Source organism: Lichenostomus cassidix, chromosome Z (genome assembly GCF_008360975.1).
Source record: "Lichenostomus cassidix isolate B80296 chromosome Z, HeHo_3.0, whole genome shotgun sequence".
Lineage (NCBI taxonomy): Eukaryota > Metazoa > Chordata > Aves > Passeriformes > Meliphagidae > Lichenostomus > Lichenostomus cassidix.
Window position 1 is genome coordinate 20,669,239 of NC_139511.1, and position 17,863 is coordinate 20,687,101.

The window sequence follows — 17,863 nt, forward strand, 5'->3', positions numbered from 1 at the left end:
TTTCTAGTCAATTGAATGAGCAACATATGGATGGAATTTAGAATATCTTTGCTTCTAATAAATTTTGTTTAAGGTGTATTTTCTTAATATGCAGGTATTAGTTATAAGAAAAACTGATATACTATTGTAGGTACAGTACTCCAAATAAAACTATAGCTGAATTTTGCACTAAGGCTTTTGGAATTAATAGAAAACAGTTTTGTAATTTTTAATTTGATTTTTAAATTAATCTTCTATGTTATTAGCCTTTTTTGCCTGGTTATAAGAAAAGTTGTAGGTGTATTTCATGTGCTATGCTGTAATTTTAACTGACAGGTAGGTATTTACACTGTGGTTCAGTTTTCCTTTTGCAGAAAGAAGTCTATAAATCAAAGAAGTTATGTGTTGAAGAGTGTAAGAACTATTCATCTTTCATTGTCGGATTTTTCAAACCTCTCTTAATAAATGGGTCATTATCATAATGACTGGGAGTCTTTGCAAGTGAATGAGAACTCTTTTGTGCTTACTTACCTGAGCACCTGGAACAAAAGAATGGAAAGCAGCTTCTGATGCCTAAAGTGACTTAGTAGAGCTCCTGTTTGTAATGCTGCTATTAGAACAGGCTTACTGTGGTACTTGTTTATAGCAGCTGGGGGTATCCATTGTTAGATTTTATTTTTTTATTGAGGTCATTTTTGAGAGTCACAGATCTGTTCTGCTGTGGATTATCCTACTGGTGACACTGCTGTATTAATGTTTCACACAAGGCAGATGCTCAGTATTGTAAATCAGGGTTTTTTTTTCTTAGCTTTTGTACATCTGTTCATTTAGCTGAAATCTACTTGATACTTTCCTTACAGAGTGACTATTTAGCAGTTAATATGTAAGATATGTTTGTATTTGGTGGGAAAAGGTGTTGTATTTAAGAAGATCTGGGCCAGTGTGAAATGACTACTGAGTATTGCATTCTGTACATGAATCGTTGTCGTGATTTAGTACCAACATTCATGTGATAAATGTTCTCTGCATTGCTATCTAAAAATACACTTTTTAGTTTTGAAGTTGTGCAAACCTGCCTTTTACACAATAGAATTGTAGTACTTTCACTGATGTAATGACAAAGTTACCATTGGGATAGTGATTCAAGAGCAGTTTATCTGAATTTCTGCTTTTGAGCAGTGCACAGTACATTAAGGCTAGAACACTTCTTTATTATTAGATACCTTATACACAGTTTAATGTGGACTAGTAGGTTAGACACTCCTGTTCATAGGGTTTGGGGTTTTTGTTGGTTTGTTTTTGTTTTGTTTGGTTGGGGTTTTTTTATTTTTGTTTTTGGGGTTTTTTTGTGTTGAAAATGTGTTTGACAGGCTAAAGGGCAAGAATGAGTACCTTACCACTACTTTACTGTTTAGTGCTTTTGCCTCTAGGTAAAGACAAAAATATTTAAGGTGAAAAAATGGGATTCTTCACCTTATTTCAGTTCAGGCCAGCTTTAGCTGCTGTGTGTGTGTGAGATCTGAGTGCGCAGTGGCAGCTATTACATTTTTTTTTGTGCAACTCTATAGAATGTGTGGTATAGAATGTGTGAAGCAGATTTTGCCAGTGAAAGACAAGCTACGTTTTGTATTTAAGATAATTACAGGTAACTTTTTTTTTTAGTCTGTCACTGTGACCCACTGGGAGAAGGAAATGGGATTTCAGATTGCTAATGATATCATCTCTAGTTCATCCCCTGGCCACAGCCATCTTGCCTTCCACTTTAGCCTCTGGGAGAAAAGGCAGCCCAGCATGATTTCATTGCAGTGTGTCAATGTTCTGCTAATTCTGTCTTCCCAAGACAAAATTTTCAGTGTAAATAGTTTCTCCCAGTTAATTGACTGTAATTTACTTTACTAGCTTGATATTCTGTCATATCATGAGGAAGTATCTCAATAGCAAGTCTCCTTGAGTGAAGTGCTAGAAACAAAGAACTACAGCTAGATTAATGTGTCAGGTGACTATTTTTTGTTCATGGATCTTCTAGAAACAATTTTAAATAAATTATTCGGTATTTTTCAAAATATTTTGAAATAAATATGGTGTGATTGGTGTCTTACACTTGCTGCTATTATAGAATAAAACCTATGGAAGTTAAGAAGACACATTGAAAAGAAGATATATATGAGAATACTTGAATGCGCCACATGCAGATACATTAATTGAATGTTTCCATTACTTAGTTAAAGCAGAAATAATTTTCTGGAGCTTCAGATTTTAGAATAGTATTTAATTTCTAAAGCATGGGTGTTATGTTTCTAATGATATGGGACAATGGGAATTGAAGACAAAATGTCTAGCTGTAAAATACAGAGTTAGGAAGCAAGTAATTTCAGGATAGTCTTAGTTTAGTCTAAATAACATTTAATCAGTTCTTACAGATATGTCTGAGTTGTTTGACTTCATATCCCTTCTATATATCTTGCTAGCTGTTATTCAGTATAAATGCAAAGTGAATAATAAAATTACTAATAAAAGTAACTTGGAATGAATGTTGCTTTGAACTGTACTTCTAGGTAGGTAGCTGGGAATTTGCTCTTAAACAGAAAGCTGGTTCTTTAATTTTTTTTTAATAATGCTGTCTTGCTTTATTACTTCTATTCTAATTTGACTGGGATTATTATGTTGCAGAGTTAACAATAACCAGTTAATTGAAGTAGTTTTTAATCTCTATTAAGTAAAAAAAAACATGCATGTGATTGTAGAAAATAATGCTCTATGCTTAATTTAAGAATGTAGTGTTAGAGCACTTTAACTGAATTACATGTTGAATCTCTTGACTGAAAAGGAATCTGTTCATAGGCACTGTGATGACTGCTGTGGTTGTGTTGTGAGTTGTTTGGGGAAGATAGTGCTCAAAAACTCAGCTTTGAGTTTTTGCTGCTGATAGGCTTCCTTTAATAGGAAGGTTGAGCTGCTCAATTATTTACATGAATGTGCTAATATGTATGTTTACGTGAATAAACAACAATGATAACACCTAATTTATTTTTAAGTGTAATTCAACAAAAACTATAAAATGTATTGCTGGCAGTTTTTCTTGTTGTATGCCAATCCTTTTCTAGCATTTGGCTAGTAGTTTTTTCCTCTACAATAAGTGCAAGAAATCTGGTAAGAATGGCAGCTGCATAAGAGTCACATGATAATGTTTCTGAGAAACAGTAGCTACTGGCCATAAGAAGCCTGATTGTATGCAAAAATTTATGTGGATTTTGGATTGTGACATCACACAGAGGTATGCAATAGATAGCTGTGAAAGGAGGCTTGATAATACAGTTCACAGAACAAAGTGAGTATTGCATAAATGGAAGTTTGATTTAATAATGATTGCAATAAAATACATCTCTAATTCTATTCTAGTAATGCAAATAACTAGTTAAGATTTTTCCTTTGAAATAGATCTAACTCGTATTTTACTATTTTTTCTTTTTGCAAACATATTCTTATATTTGTAAGTAAGAAATGTAGTCTAAGTGTTGTGGTGATATAGTGTCTCATTCCATGTTTAGATTTTTATAATTCGTGGCTCATCATGGTTTCAGTAGCCTTAAGGTGCTATGTTTCCAGAGATTGTATTACCTTCTGTGTATGCTGCTTTGGCTCGAGTCAGAATACACTGCCCTGGGTTTTATAATCACTTCCTTTGAGAGGATTCAAGCCAGAGTCCATAGATAAAATAGGGAATACTTGTGTTTGTGGCATTTTGTTGATTTGTATCCTTGACAGAGTGAGTACCAATATGAATGTCTGTGAAATACACCTATTACTGCAAATCTTCCTGCTAGTGTGTGAGGTATTCAGCTTATGTCCAGTGAATTGCCACACAGGAAAATTAAAACTACAAATAAAAGGCAGCAGGGTATAGGAAGCTGTATACAGAACACCTTGATCTGCAAGAGCAGTCTTGTTTATTGTACTGGCCTTTATAGGTCTGATTTAACAGAGTGTAAGCAATAGGATATAATGCAGATCACATCAGTCTGTTTTTTGACTGGTTTAGAGAAAACTCTAAAAGGAAATTAACATTACAAGAAACTGAAAAACCTTGGAAAGCTACTTACTAACGTAATAGCATAACAAATTTAGATTATATTGTATAGAGATATCTTGCCAAGATACAGCTCAAAATTAAGTCAGTGATAGATGAGGTTAAACACAATGGGTATTGTCACTGACCTGTGGGTTACATATGCCTTTGGTAGTCAGTCTCTGCTGCCTGTTTATCAAGTTTTTTTTTTTTCCTGAATGAGGACACACACATGCAATAATTGAAGCTGTGATACAGTATTTGTGTCAGGGCAAGTAGATGGAATTTTTTCTTTAACATACAAATGTATATTCTTGCTAATCATGTATATTGCTTTAGATAACTGGAGTCAACAGCATGCAGTCTCAAGCTTAAATCAGGTTTAGTGGTGAATTTCTTGAAGAAGATGGCAGCCAAGATGGATAATGGTCCAAAAGCAGAAATAACTTCTACATTATTTTCTTTATTTTAAAGAGGTTTGACAGATACAGTTTAATCTACTAGTAATGTTTTCCTTATTGTAATGTTTTTATCCTTTCATCATTGTAGGGGAAGTCGTATCTGTCAGCATTAAAAAACTCTCTGGACATTATGTACATAAACGTGGTGGTCTAAAGCACTTGAGTGAAAATTAAACAATATAATCCATAAATCCACATAAGTGGCTGAGGGGGTTCCCCCCCCCCCCCCCCAGTGAATAGCCATGAACTTTTGGGGTACTTGTTTTTGGTACTTTGGTTTGGACTTGATTTTGGCAACCAGAGGTGTACGGCAGTAATGTTTTAGGTGGCTAATGAAAATTAAGTTTGCTAGAGGAAGGAATTGAAATCCAAACAATGTTCATATTGTTAACTTCCAAGTCAAGACTTTCTTGATTTTTGTCAAAAATAAAAAAAGGATTAAAATAATACTGATTTAAAATCGATTTACAATTTTATGACAGGGCAGTCACATAAGGTATTGTAGATTGCTTTAGTCAATTGAGCCTATTCAAATGAAAGTTTCACTTGTCAAAAAGTATAAATGTATAGGGATAAGTAAATACGACTCATATCTGAAAAAAAAGGATGCTACGTTCAGAGTTTTAAACCTAGAAAGGAAGGCTGTTTAAATATTAAAGTAACTTAGTGGGAGTATGTGAATCTGTTCTTTGGCCACAAGAACATTCCATTTTTGGTGAAAGAGTAAGAAGCTGGATGTAACTTCTAGTGATATTTGTGTGACAAGCATTGAGTTCTGTATGTAGTTGGGGAGGGGTACTTGTTTTTAAAAGGGATTTTTGATAGTGGGGAGAAGATCTGCCAAGGTACTAGAAAGGATTAAATGGTAATCAAATTAATTATTGATCAAGAAACCTAAGACCAATGACTTCTTTAAATTCAGAGCAAGAAGACTGGGATGCATCTTAAAATCTCAAAGTATTCTTCAGTGATTTGAGCCAGAGTAATTCAAAACAGAAATAAAATACATCCTCATAAGTGGTAATAAGTAGTGGAATATCTTGTCAACAAAATAGTGGATTCTTAATTTCCTAAAAATCAGAATTTCTTTGTTTTTAACCAATCTCTCTTAAAGGTTTATGTAAAAGAGCTTACATTTCTCTCTCTATAGTGGGAGAAAAAGCCTCATATACCTTTTAGTAGTAGCATGTTACTTTCTGACTTCTGAAGATTTAGAGACATGAAGAAATAATATAAATAGGAGAATGATATTCCCTTATTGTTCCCTTAACAGAAAGTACTAAGAATGCTTTGATTAAGAACCAAATCCCCTAACTGCTAGTACTTTGGACTGTTAATATCAAATTATTTTATCAACATGGGTAATTTTAGACAGAATGCTCCATATGCAGGGCAGACATTATGACATGTTACACACAATATTGGGACATTTTTGAATTTTCATCTAATCAGAAAGTCAAATGTTTTAGGTATCTATCTGATAATTGAGGATGATATTTTTAATATTAGGAACAATATCTTGTACCATATTCTGATACAGGATGTGACATTATTGCTTCTTCATTTGTAGCAATAAGCTTCTGCTACGTTGTCTTTCTGAAATGGGTATGGTTAGGCCTTTAACGTATATTAGTATACAGATGGGTGTGATTATACGTATTTAAACATATATTGAAGCTCTGGTCTTCTGAAAACTGAACAGTTAAACTGGATTTTTAGGGGTTCTTCTTTGATTATTCTCACTTGTAGGAAAAAAGATTTGTAAAAACCTCTTAAAATGGTGTTAGTTTTACTAAAATAGTATTTAATTTTTAGATTTTTTTTCACCCAAAGCTGTAGTGAATACAATTACAAATTTGTGCCCTCAGTCTAAGTGTCACTATAGTAAGGTATGAAGAACTGAAGACTTTATGTACCTCAGAAAACACTCAGAGTTAGAGTTGTGTTTGACCTACAGAGAATAAAGGTGAAATCCAGTGTTTCATTAACATGTTCTGAAAATAGGTTTTGTACTTCTGTATAGTACAGTATTGTATCAATGAACCCTGTAGAAAAAGCTCACATGAAAGGAAGAATACATGTTCAAAGTATTGAATATTTGGAATAAATGAAACAGAGGATACATGCTGAAGAACAAAAAAAAAATCTGGAATATTTAGTTTCCTTAAGTAAACAAAATTTATTGTGCTGAATGAATAAAATATATGCATGTGGAAAGCTGCAAGATGAGTAGAAGCAATGATGATATCAAGGTATCTTTAACTAAATGGACACACAATGCATATTGTACAAAAAGGTGGAAGTAAAATTGGATCATAAGGCTTTAACTGTTCATATTTTTAAACTTCTGGATTGCCTGACTTCCTAAGGCAGATATTCATATAGAACTATAAAGTCCAGACTTAATGTATCATTAAACTCTCAGGTTCATTAATCTTTTTGATTTTTAAATGATTTCTCTAGGTAATAATGTTGTTTTATTCCTAAAGGTAGGAATAGCCTTAATTTAAAAAGTTTAATTTAAATGCATTTTTTTGTAAAAAAGCTTATTTAAGCCTTTCTTCATAGCATTTTAAAATCTTGTTTCAATTAGCTGTTACAAAACTTAATAGGTTCTAATTTAAATTTTTTAATCAAAATCTATATCTTTCACAAGTCAAATATGTAATTGTACAATTTTCGTTAAATATCTTGTGACTATCTTTAGTATCCTGTTGTATCTTTTACCTGTATTTTTTATGAGGTTTTATTTTTCTTCTATGTGAAAATGTATCTTTAACTTAAGATCAACTTGAAATTGGGTAGGAGTTTTATTGGTATGTTCATTAATCTTATTTATCTCTTTGTCATTACTTTGTGTTTTCATTTTACAGATGGAATACCTCAGGTTTATTATTTTGGCCCATGTGGCAAATATAATGCTATGGTGCTAGAACTACTTGGACCTAGTCTGGAAGATTTATTTGATTTGTGTGGTAGGACATTTTCTCTTAAAACCGTTCTTATGATAGCCGTACAGTTGGTAAGTAGAATAGATGTTCATTTGAGTGTTCTCTAGAATTACTAAATTCGTGTTCAATGGATTAAATGCGTATTTCACTTAGAAGATTTGCACTTCTTATGCTTTAAATTTATGTTGGTTGTATTTAAAAAGCTTGTCATACAGTTTTAGCAGGAATGCTCTTATGTCACTTTCATTTACTTTGTTCCAGTTTTTTCAAGTCATTCCATGAATGTAATTACTTGTATCTTCTGCATTCTCATCACAACCTGAAATTGTGAATTTTAGTTTGACATACTCTTTCAAAAAAGAAAACCTTGAAGAAATTAAAATAATTTTAGCCCACACAAGCAGTTATATTATAGGATTCCTAAATGGCATAAATATTTTTTTTCCTGGGCATTCTTATAAGCAAGAAAGCAAACAAAGAAATGAAAAATTCCCCAAATCTGTCCAGAAATTACAGCACAAAATTACTCAATGAAGAATTATTCTCTTTTTTGAAGATTTCCTTATTTGGGACTGACCTAAGGATGGATGGAAGTGGAAAAAAGGACAATTAAGGCTGTGCTTGTTTACCAAATTTCCACTTCCCTAAATGGTGATATTTTTACCTGTGAAGGTTAAAAGTAGCTGTTCAAAACATGAATGTAATTGTTTCCCAGGCTTCCAGGTACAGACATACAGACACATTGAGCTTACTTACAGCCAAAATGACCAAGTGCATTTTTAAAAATGCTCAAGTCCTCACAGATCCAAAGACCAGCTGTATTTAATACTTCCTGTTCCTTTCTGAATATAGAAATTTTGATAGAAAGGTGTCCAGCTGGAATGGACATTATATGCATAGTGCTGAACTTTCAGTGCTTCTCTCATTTACACCTTTAGTATGTAATAGATATACAGCAAACTTTGCTGCTTACTGCTCGGTGACATAATTTCTGATTTTACTTTTAATGTACACAAAACGTGCTTGGGTCAGCTGTTCTTAGAAACGAAAACTTCTGTTATAGATAAGACTATGACTATTGTCCAATGTGAAGGTTTCCAATACATCAATTGATATATTTGCTTTGGGAAAGTGTACATTTTTAGCTGAGTTTAACTGGGAGACACTTCGCTAAGAGCAATATGCCTTTGATCTTGAGATATTAGAAGGGGTGATTTCTTCTAAAAATAAAGCCAATGTAAGATACTTAGCTTATAAGACATTTTAATGTGGCAACCTGAAGCTTAAACTAATCTTTCTTGTCTGTTTTATTTTTTTTTTTTCTTTTATTGAAGATTTCTCGTATGGAATATGTCCATTCAAAGAACTTGATATACAGAGATGTAAAACCTGAGAACTTCTTGATAGGACGACCTGGAAACAAAACACAGCAAATTATTCACATTATAGACTTCGGTTTGGCAAAGGAGTACATAGATCCGGAAACAAAGAAACACATACCATATCGAGAACACAAGAGCCTTACAGGAACAGCTAGATACATGAGTATAAATACACATTTAGGAAAAGGTACGTGTGCTTTTTAGGTGCAGAAACAGCTGTGATTTGTCATGAACCATCTTGTTTTCAAGTTAAAATTTTTCTCAGTGTGTAGTCATTATGAACTGCAAATTTTGTATATTGTACAAAATATAGTTTGTCCTTACAGAAATACTGTTTATGGGAATAATCTTTTTGAATCTCTAATCATCATGATCATGTCTTGGGAATTGTCCTTTTTGTTGGATGTCCTTAAAAGTAAGGTGAGGTGTATCTTTTTGTATCATAGTATCTTCACATTATAAGTACACTATGGCAGAGTGAATTGTTGAGAAATAGATGTGCTTGTTAAATACAGTAAAGTCAATAGGTTGCAACAACTTGGGTTTTCAATGCTACCTTGCTAGTTTACTGATCTCTTTGAAATGCACCATAAAATAATAAAGTAGCTTATATATGATACTGATTTCTTAATTGTTTTTTAGTGCTTGTCCTATTTATAAGGCTTTGTCAGAGTAGTTAAAGGTTATGCCAGCAAGCTAAAGAAATTACAAGATGTATATAAATATTAAAGTTGTTATTATTGAATGAATAAATTTGCCTTGAAAAAGGTATGAGCACTCAGATCTTTGTTTATTCCAGCTATGGAGAGGTTTTCTAGTAAAAACAGTTAATTAGAGCCCTTTGAATTTGTGTAAGCCACTTGCTTATGACTGCATGGTAATGACTAATTAGGTGACTCTGTGAATTGGTCATAAAAATGTTGCACAATACTTACAGTTTAAATGTTAGTATAACTGTTAATATGGCAAGTGAGAAACCATTCACACTTCTCATACAGGAGTAAGATGCTCAATAATGCAAAGCCATGGAATCACTTAGGTTGGAAAATACCCTTCAGGTCGTTGAGTCAAACTGTTAACCTAGCACTGCCAAATCCACCACTAAACCAGGTCCCTAGGCACCACATCTACAAGTATTTTAACATTCCTCTGGAAATGGTGACTCAAGCACTTCACTGGGCAGCCTGTTCCAATGCTTGAGAACCCTTTTGGTGAAGAAAATACTCCTAATATCCAGATAAAACTTTCCTGTGGCACAAATGACACTTTTTCCTGTTGTCCTATTGGTTGTTCCTTGGGAGAAGAGGCCAACCCCACCCTGGCTGAGCCCTCCTTTTAGGTAGTTGTAAGAGTGATAAGATCTCCCCAGAGCCTCCTTTTCTGCGGGCTAAACACACTCAGCTCCCTCAGCTGCTCTTCATAGGACCTGTGCTCCACAACCTTGAGCAGTTTTGATGTCCTTTAGTAGGCAAACTCCCATACTTCAAATGTAGGGTTTGAGCTTTCTAAACCTAACTTTTGGACTCAGGTTCTTCAGATGAAAGAAGCATTCACTATATTTTTCAGGCGTGAATGTTGATCAGCTTAATGTGACTGTTACATTTTGACACTGGGCTCTCATGTCCACTAAACAGGATATACTTTTGATCAATATGAAATTTTGAAGTGGCACAACCACTTTTAAAATAAACTTTTTATTCCTCCTTAAATAAGAAAATTCCCCCTATAACATTTAAGAAAAAGCAACCAAAATGCAAAACTGGTAATTACTTGAAAAACAAACTGGATTTTGAATACGTCTGATATTAATACAGGATGTGTTTATTTTTGTCCAGTGGTAACTTGTTTAATCATAGAGTGGTTTGGATTGGAAAGCATCTTAAAGGTCATCAGTTCCAACCCCCTTGCCATAGGCTGGAACAGCAGGTTGCTCCATCCAGCTTGGCCTTGAACAGTTCCAGGGATGAGACATCCACAACTTCTTTGGGCAACATATTCTGGTGTCTTGCCACTCTCACACTTTCCTGAATATTTGAGCTAAACTTACTTTCTTCCAGTATGAGAGCACTGTTGCTTATCCTGTTATACATGGCCTTGTAAGACGTCCCTGTCTAGCTTTCTTGCAGGCCCCCTTTGGGTACTGGAAGGTGCTATAGTATCTCCCTGAAGCCTTCCCTTCTCCAAGCTGAACAGCTGCAACTCTGACTGTCTTCATAGGAGAGGCACTCCCTGAACATCTTCATGGACTTGTTCCATCATGTCCATATCCTTTTTATATTGGGGACTCCAAAACTGGAGACAGCACTGCAGGTGAGGTCTCACCAGAGCAGAGCAGAATCCTCTCCCTTAACCTGCTGGCCACACCTCTCTGGAGGCAGCCCAGGACACACTTGGCTTTCTGGGCTGCCAGTGCACATGGCTGATCATGTACAGCCTCTCTTCCACCAGCACCCCTAAGTCCTTCTCAGGGCTGCTGTCCATTCTCTGCCCAGCCTGTACTTAATGCTTGGGATTGCCCTAACCCAGGTGCAAGTCCTTGCACTTTTTGTTGTTAAACTTTATGACATTCACCCAGGCCCACCTCCCAAGCCTGTCCAGGTCCCCCTGTGGCATCCCTTCCCTCCAGGGTGTCAAGAGCACCACAAAGCCTGGTGTCGTAGGCAGGCTTGCTGAGGGTGCTCTCGCTCCCACTGTCCATGACACCAACAAAGCTGTTATCCACCACTGATCCCAGCAGTGACCCCAGAGGACCTGGTTTCCACTTGGACATGGAGTTGTTGCCCACAGTTTTAAGACTGTGACCACCCAGCTGATGCCATATCCGTTTGTTTCATGTGTTAAATCAGTGTCTTTCCAGTTCAGAGACAAGGAAATCCTGTGTTACAGTGTCAAATACTTTGCACAAATCCAGGTAGATGATACTGATTGCTTTTCTGTCATGCACTAATGCTGTAGCTGTGTTGCAGGCCACCAAATTTGACATACATGATTTGCCTTTACTGAAGCCATGTTGATCATCTTCAGTCACCTCCTTATTTTCCATGTCCTTCAGCATAGTTACGAGGAGGATCTACATCATGATCTTGCTGGGCACTGAGGTGGGACTGACTGACCTGTAGTTCCTCATGTCTTCCTTTTCTTCTCTTTGTAATAATGGGGCTATCTTTCTCCTTTTTTTAGTCTGTGGAAACTTCACTGGGCCGTAATGACTTCTCAGATGTAATGGGTAGTGTCATAGCCTGAGGTTCCCTCAGGACTTGTAGATGTATCTCAGCAGGTCCTATAGACTTGTGCAGCTTCAGGTTCCTTGCATGGGCTGGAGCCTGATCTACAGTGGGCAGTTCTTCATTCTGCCAGTCCCTGCCCTTGTCTTCTGTGACATGGGTAATGTGACTGGGATACTTGCCAGAGAAGACAGAGGTAAAAAAGTAATTTTTTCCTCAGCTTTCTCCATATCCCCAGTCTTCTGTTTCCCTCTGGAGAGGTCCCACATTTTTCCTAGTTTTCCTTTTGTCACCAACATACTTATGAAAGCTTTTCTTGTTGCCCTTGACATTGTTGGCCACATCTAATCCTATCAGGGCTTTAGCTTTCTTAAGCTGATCTCTGGCTGCTTGGACTATTTCTCTGTATACCTCCCAGACTACCTGTCCTTGCTTCCCCTCTCTATATGCTTCCTTTTTTTTTCTTTGGATTCATTTAGGGGCTGCCTGTTCATCCATGCAGGTCTCCTGATGGTGTTTGCTTGACTTTATTGAAAGGCATTGCTCCTGGGCCTGGAGCAAGTAATGCTTGAATATTAACCAAATTTTTTAGGGCCCTGCTTCCCTGCAGAGCTTTATGGAACTCTGAACCTAATGGAACTCTGCCAAGCAGGTCCCTGAAGAGACCAAGTCACTTCTCCTGAAGTTCAGGCTGCTGGTCTTGCTTTGCTTTCTTCTCATTACCCTTAGGATCTTGAACTGTGTTTCATGATCACTGCAGCCAAGGCTGCCTTTGAGCTTCAGACTCCCCACCTCTCCTTGTTGGTGAGAACAAGGTCCAGCAGGGCACCTCTCCTTTTTAGCTTCTCTGTCACTTGGAGAAGGAAGTTATTATCAAGGATAACTTACTGGATTGCTGATCCCCTGCTGTGTTGTCTCTCCATGAGATACCAGAGTGGTTGAAGTTTCCCATGAGGACCAGGTCTCGTGAACATGAGGTTGTTCCTGTATATCTGTAGATGACTGTAATGAATGAATGTTTGAGAATGCTTAAAAAGTCATCAGCAAGGATGTCAGTAAAAACAGATTTAGTATTAAGCAACAGCACAAAAAAGTTCTTTGGCAAGGTTCACTCTTGCTACTTACTAGACAGTTAAGGCGCACCGAGGAAAAAGGGAAAGCCCCCCCCCAAAACAACATAGTCCAGTCAACCAAAACAGAAGTGAACCGAGAATTATCTGGGTGGGGGGTGTGTGGGTGTGTGTGGGTGTGTGTTTAGGTGCGTGTGTCAAAAGGACAGTGAGGGCAAGGATAAAAAGGAATGCAGTCTGAAAGCCTAACAGCACTTAAAAGTATTGATTCGCCGCAATCGAGCTCAGAGGCACTTCAGAGACCAAGTCAGAGAAGTGGGTATTTGCTTTATTCAGTGCACCGGATGTGTGGGGAATTGTTTCCACCAAACACACATACCTCAGTACCCCCAAAGACACAGTGTTGTAGGTAAAATTCATGAATTTTCATTACATTATGGAGAGGAGAGGTTAGGAGAGGAGTGGTTATACAAATTACTTCTCATAAGTCATTAATATTATTAGCGATTTCTTGTGCTCAATGGCAAAAGGATTCCTTTTGCCCCCTTTTATCTTGATAAGATTAAGGGAATCCACAAGGCCAGAACTGACAGGTGCTGTGCTGGTGGAAGGGCTAAAAGCTCAAACAAACACGAATGGTTGAAGTGCAAATAGATTTGGGTTTTCTATTTGACTACTCCTTTCTCAGTATTTAGCCTTAACTTATACCTTAAACTTAACAGTTTTACAAAGGAACACTTAACTTATACCTAACTTAACTTACAAATTAACTTATGATTTAACAGTTTAACAGAGGAATAATACTTAACACCATTTAACCTAACTTAATTTACAACTTAACCTTACTTACAGGCCTAACTTACTTCAGCATCCAAGGTACTTAAACATCTAAGAGAGCAGTGTTTCTCCCAGAATTACAGCATATGTGTACATTTATGCACTCAGACAGAGTCATTGCAAAGTACGTGTGAAAAATTCCCCTTGAAGGCAGTAAAACAATCACTCTGGATGCTTTTGCATCTTGTCAATGTGTGAAGAGTTGAGCCTTGAGGAGTGGGGGTGTTGGACCAGGATTCATTGTTGTTCAGCAATCGTCAGAGTACAGCAAACCTGAGAGTTTGCAGGCTCTGAGAGGCACCACTCAGAGGGAGGTTGCTGGTCACTGCTTCTGCAGTCCAGAAGAGCTCAAAGGTTCTCATTTTGGACCGCTGTTTACAGGGTCACAAGAGAGTGGGCTTTAGTCATAACAGTGTTTCGTCCTGGCCACAGTGTGGGTCAGCACACTTTCTTTGAAAGTGTGAGAACAGGGATGTTATGTTACTCAAGGAAGAAAAATAGTTTCCAACACTGATCGTAAAGAAAACAAGAGGTGGTTCGTGGGAGCAGACAGTGTTTCTGATCAGCTGAAGAGGAGCTGAGCCCAGGTGCTGTTTGTCAAGGCTGAGGCCTAATGAGCATTTCTCAGATCGCAGTGTGGCCTGGAAGGGGTGGGGGAGGGAAGCAGCACCACAAGGACTCCTCTTCTCTGTCTTCCTGGTTGGGGTACCTGTAGCTGCTTAACCCTTAAACAGCTCCCATTAAACCTTACCCACAAGCTCTCGATCAGCTCCTCATCATCCCCAGAGAGAGTTCCATGCACTCAGCTGGCTACTGCCATGGAGGGTTACATCACCTCCTGGTCTCTCTTGCCTCCTTCCTAAAAAGCCTGAATGCTTCCATTCCAACGTTGTTTTGTGGTGATACTCCTCTGAAAGTGTAACATACTTTTAAATTCAGGCAGTGAGACACAGAACACGGAAGGTCCTCAAGCTCTGTGTTTACAGAGAAAGTGGCATATAGGATATAGGTTGCACTGAAAATAGTGGTAATAAGACAGTTTTTTAGGGTTGTATTTTTAGTGTGTAGATAATTTCCTGAGCAACTTGAGTGGTCTGATAATTGAACCTTGTTAAAAATAAATGTCTTCAGTAAAGAGGGAGACTATCAGGTTCACGTTCTTCTTTAAGTTACTTTTGAGTATGTCTCTATTGAGCTGTAACTTTATCTATGTTAGTGTGTCTGAATAAGGAAGGATGTTGTCCTTGAATCAGAAGTACATTTTAGGATCCATAGTATTTGAAACTATAATCAATGTATAGCAACTGGAAAGACTTTAAATGCTTAATGAAACTTGCACAAAATCACCAAAGCCTACTCTTTTAAGGTGTATATAGGAAATACATAGCTATTGAACATCCTGTGGCCAATAATTGTTTCAGAAGAGACATTTAATCAAGGATTTTTGGTAGATTTGTGCCATGCTGGGAGTTTGTGCGTGGAATAGAAGGTATATTGTCTATGTGAAGAATGATGTGGCTTTATTCAGATAGCTATTTGAAGGAAATACAAGTACTCTGCAGCCCTTACCATTATGAAGCTGGTGCCCTACCTTTCTATGAGATAATTTCTCTTAGGGATAGAACTCTGTGCTTCTTAACCAGTTAATTTGCAGGAAGGGAAAGTAAGATTCTAGAGAATGTACATTCTGATTGGAGGGTTAATGAAGACAAAATCTGCATCTGTAGAAGTCCGGCAATTTTCTGTGTTTGCTGGATATGTAAATTAGTAATTATTTTGGGATTTCCCTAAATTCAGAAAAACATTGTATTAAAGTGTTGTCTAAGTTATTTGGCTACAGAAAGGATAGTCACATGCAGTCATAACTTACTCTAATACAGCCATCTGTAATGGTCTCTGGGGAACACCCCATATCCTTGATTGTATTGGTCTTTTTGTGGTAGTGCTTAATTATTGAAGAGGCAGAGGTTAGTTATCTTCCAACGAATACTTGAAACTCTTGGGAATAAAGCAGCTATACTCTTAAAGTGAATAGAAAGGCCAAATGGAACTAATTTCTTTAAACAGTACTTACCATCAAACAAAACTAGGAGAACCCCATTCTTACCTTTAGTACATCTACTCTCATGTCAGAGCTGTCACATGTTCTAGGTTTCAAATAAATTTTGTAGGGGCTAGACTCCTCTGTAATCTAAACCAACAACAAATAATTATGCATTGGATCAATTTAAATTAATTTCTTATTGCAAGAACAATAAACATCTGGTCCTAAAATTTTATTAGCTTAAATCCTGGAGTTTTTCTAGTAGCTGTATTATATATATATATATATATATATATATATATCTTCCGCATGTATAGTCTGTTTTTTGTGGTGATGTCTCTACAAGTGTCCCAACAACTTTCACTTGTAGCTGAGCCAGTGGTGCAGGACAAAGTCCTTTCCCAGACCTGGGTTCCCCTCTAGGAAGTTCAGTGTTTTCCTTCTCACTGGTTCATCTATCACTGGAACTTGGGACAGAATTATCTGTCTTAGATAAACCCCTTTTCCTGTGTCAGTTAACCTTATAAATCCACAGTTATACGAAAGAGTGCGTCTAATAAAAACAATAAGTCAGTCATTGCACCCTTAGCTAAAAGTATAAATGAAAATAAGGGTTTTTTTTCCTTTCAGTCTATATTATTCTTAAGAAAGTAGTGTGGCATACAGTGTGTGTTTATGATAAAATTGGCTTCAACTTAATTTTTGTGAACCAGATGAATTTCATGATTCATGATTCATGATTCATGGCTTTGTTCAGGAAGAAATGCATTCTTTCCCTCATTACTGGATGAATCCAATCATTTTTAGTAAGACTACAAACACTGGGTTTCAAATTTACTTTTGCTGAACTTTAGGGACTGACAGTTCAAGCTAGGTGGATTATCTCTTCTCATTTCTGTATCTAACCATGTTATCTTTCCGGTAACTTGCAACTGTGTCTTCTCATCCAAAAAGATAAAATGTTTCTACAGCTAGAGCATTCCTAAACTTTCTCTAGGGAGTTGGATGCTTACTAAAGACTGAATGTCTGTTGTTTAAACTGTGTTATGATTACGTTATTGTTTATGCTAAAAAAATATAATTTCTGGGGATGGCCTGCTGAATGAAGCTCTAGTTTTTATTTAAATCCAAGTATTTTAGTTGAGATAATTGTGTGTAGTTTATGAGCTAAATAACAAATTTCTTACCAATTTAGCTAGCTTCAGATATCTCTTTGAGAGAGAGGAAACCATGTGCCCTAAAGCTTCCTTTTGTATTTGTTATTTTATGATTGTATTACCTTTTAGGCAACATATCCTCTCAATCTCATTAAAATGTGATACAATAGGATCTGTGTACATCAGCAGCCCTTCCCCCAGCTGATGCTTGAAATCCTTTTGTCTTCCAGCTAGTCCATTCTAGTTTCTTCCAGTTTTTGGATGTCCTTCTTTCAATAACAGCAATATAATCTTTGGATTTTGTGTTTCTCAGGCTCATCTTGAAGATTTCCATAGGAAAGATTTCCATAGGAAAGATTTCCATAGAAAGATTTCCATAGGAAAGGATACTTGGCTACTATTTCTTAATTACTCCAAAGTGATCAGTGAGGAACTTTATGAATAGAGTCTAAATAGTAATCCCTGTCCCCCAAATTAAAAAAAAAAAAATCCTTTCCCGTAGTATCTTTTTGAGGACATTGTGAACTAAAATGCTCTATCCTACTTCCCAAAGAATTGTCCTACAGAAATATTGCCAACAGTCTCATTAAAAAAACTCCAGCAAAACACCACCACAAAACACCTTAATTTGAAATAATAAAGACTAAAAGTTTCGTCTTTCATAGATAGGACTCTATGTAAAGCAGCAATTG

The 17,863-nt window shown here is 36.5% G+C and overlaps 1 protein-coding gene across 7 annotated transcripts in view; it reads left to right on the forward strand.

Annotated features, from left to right (window-relative positions):
- The window catches only part of CSNK1G3 (casein kinase 1 gamma 3), a 74,958-nt gene that overhangs the window by 37,134 nt on the left and 19,961 nt on the right, over window positions 1–17,863 (forward strand). For all 7 annotated transcript variants that reach the window (XM_085043786.1, XM_085043781.1, XM_085043784.1 and 4 more), the window contains 2 exons: window positions 7,380–7,528; window positions 8,792–9,026. In XM_085043786.1, the coding sequence (XP_084899912.1) occupies window positions 7,380–7,528; window positions 8,792–9,026 (384 nt within the window). The remainder of the gene's footprint in view (window positions 1–7,379; window positions 7,529–8,791; window positions 9,027–17,863) is intronic.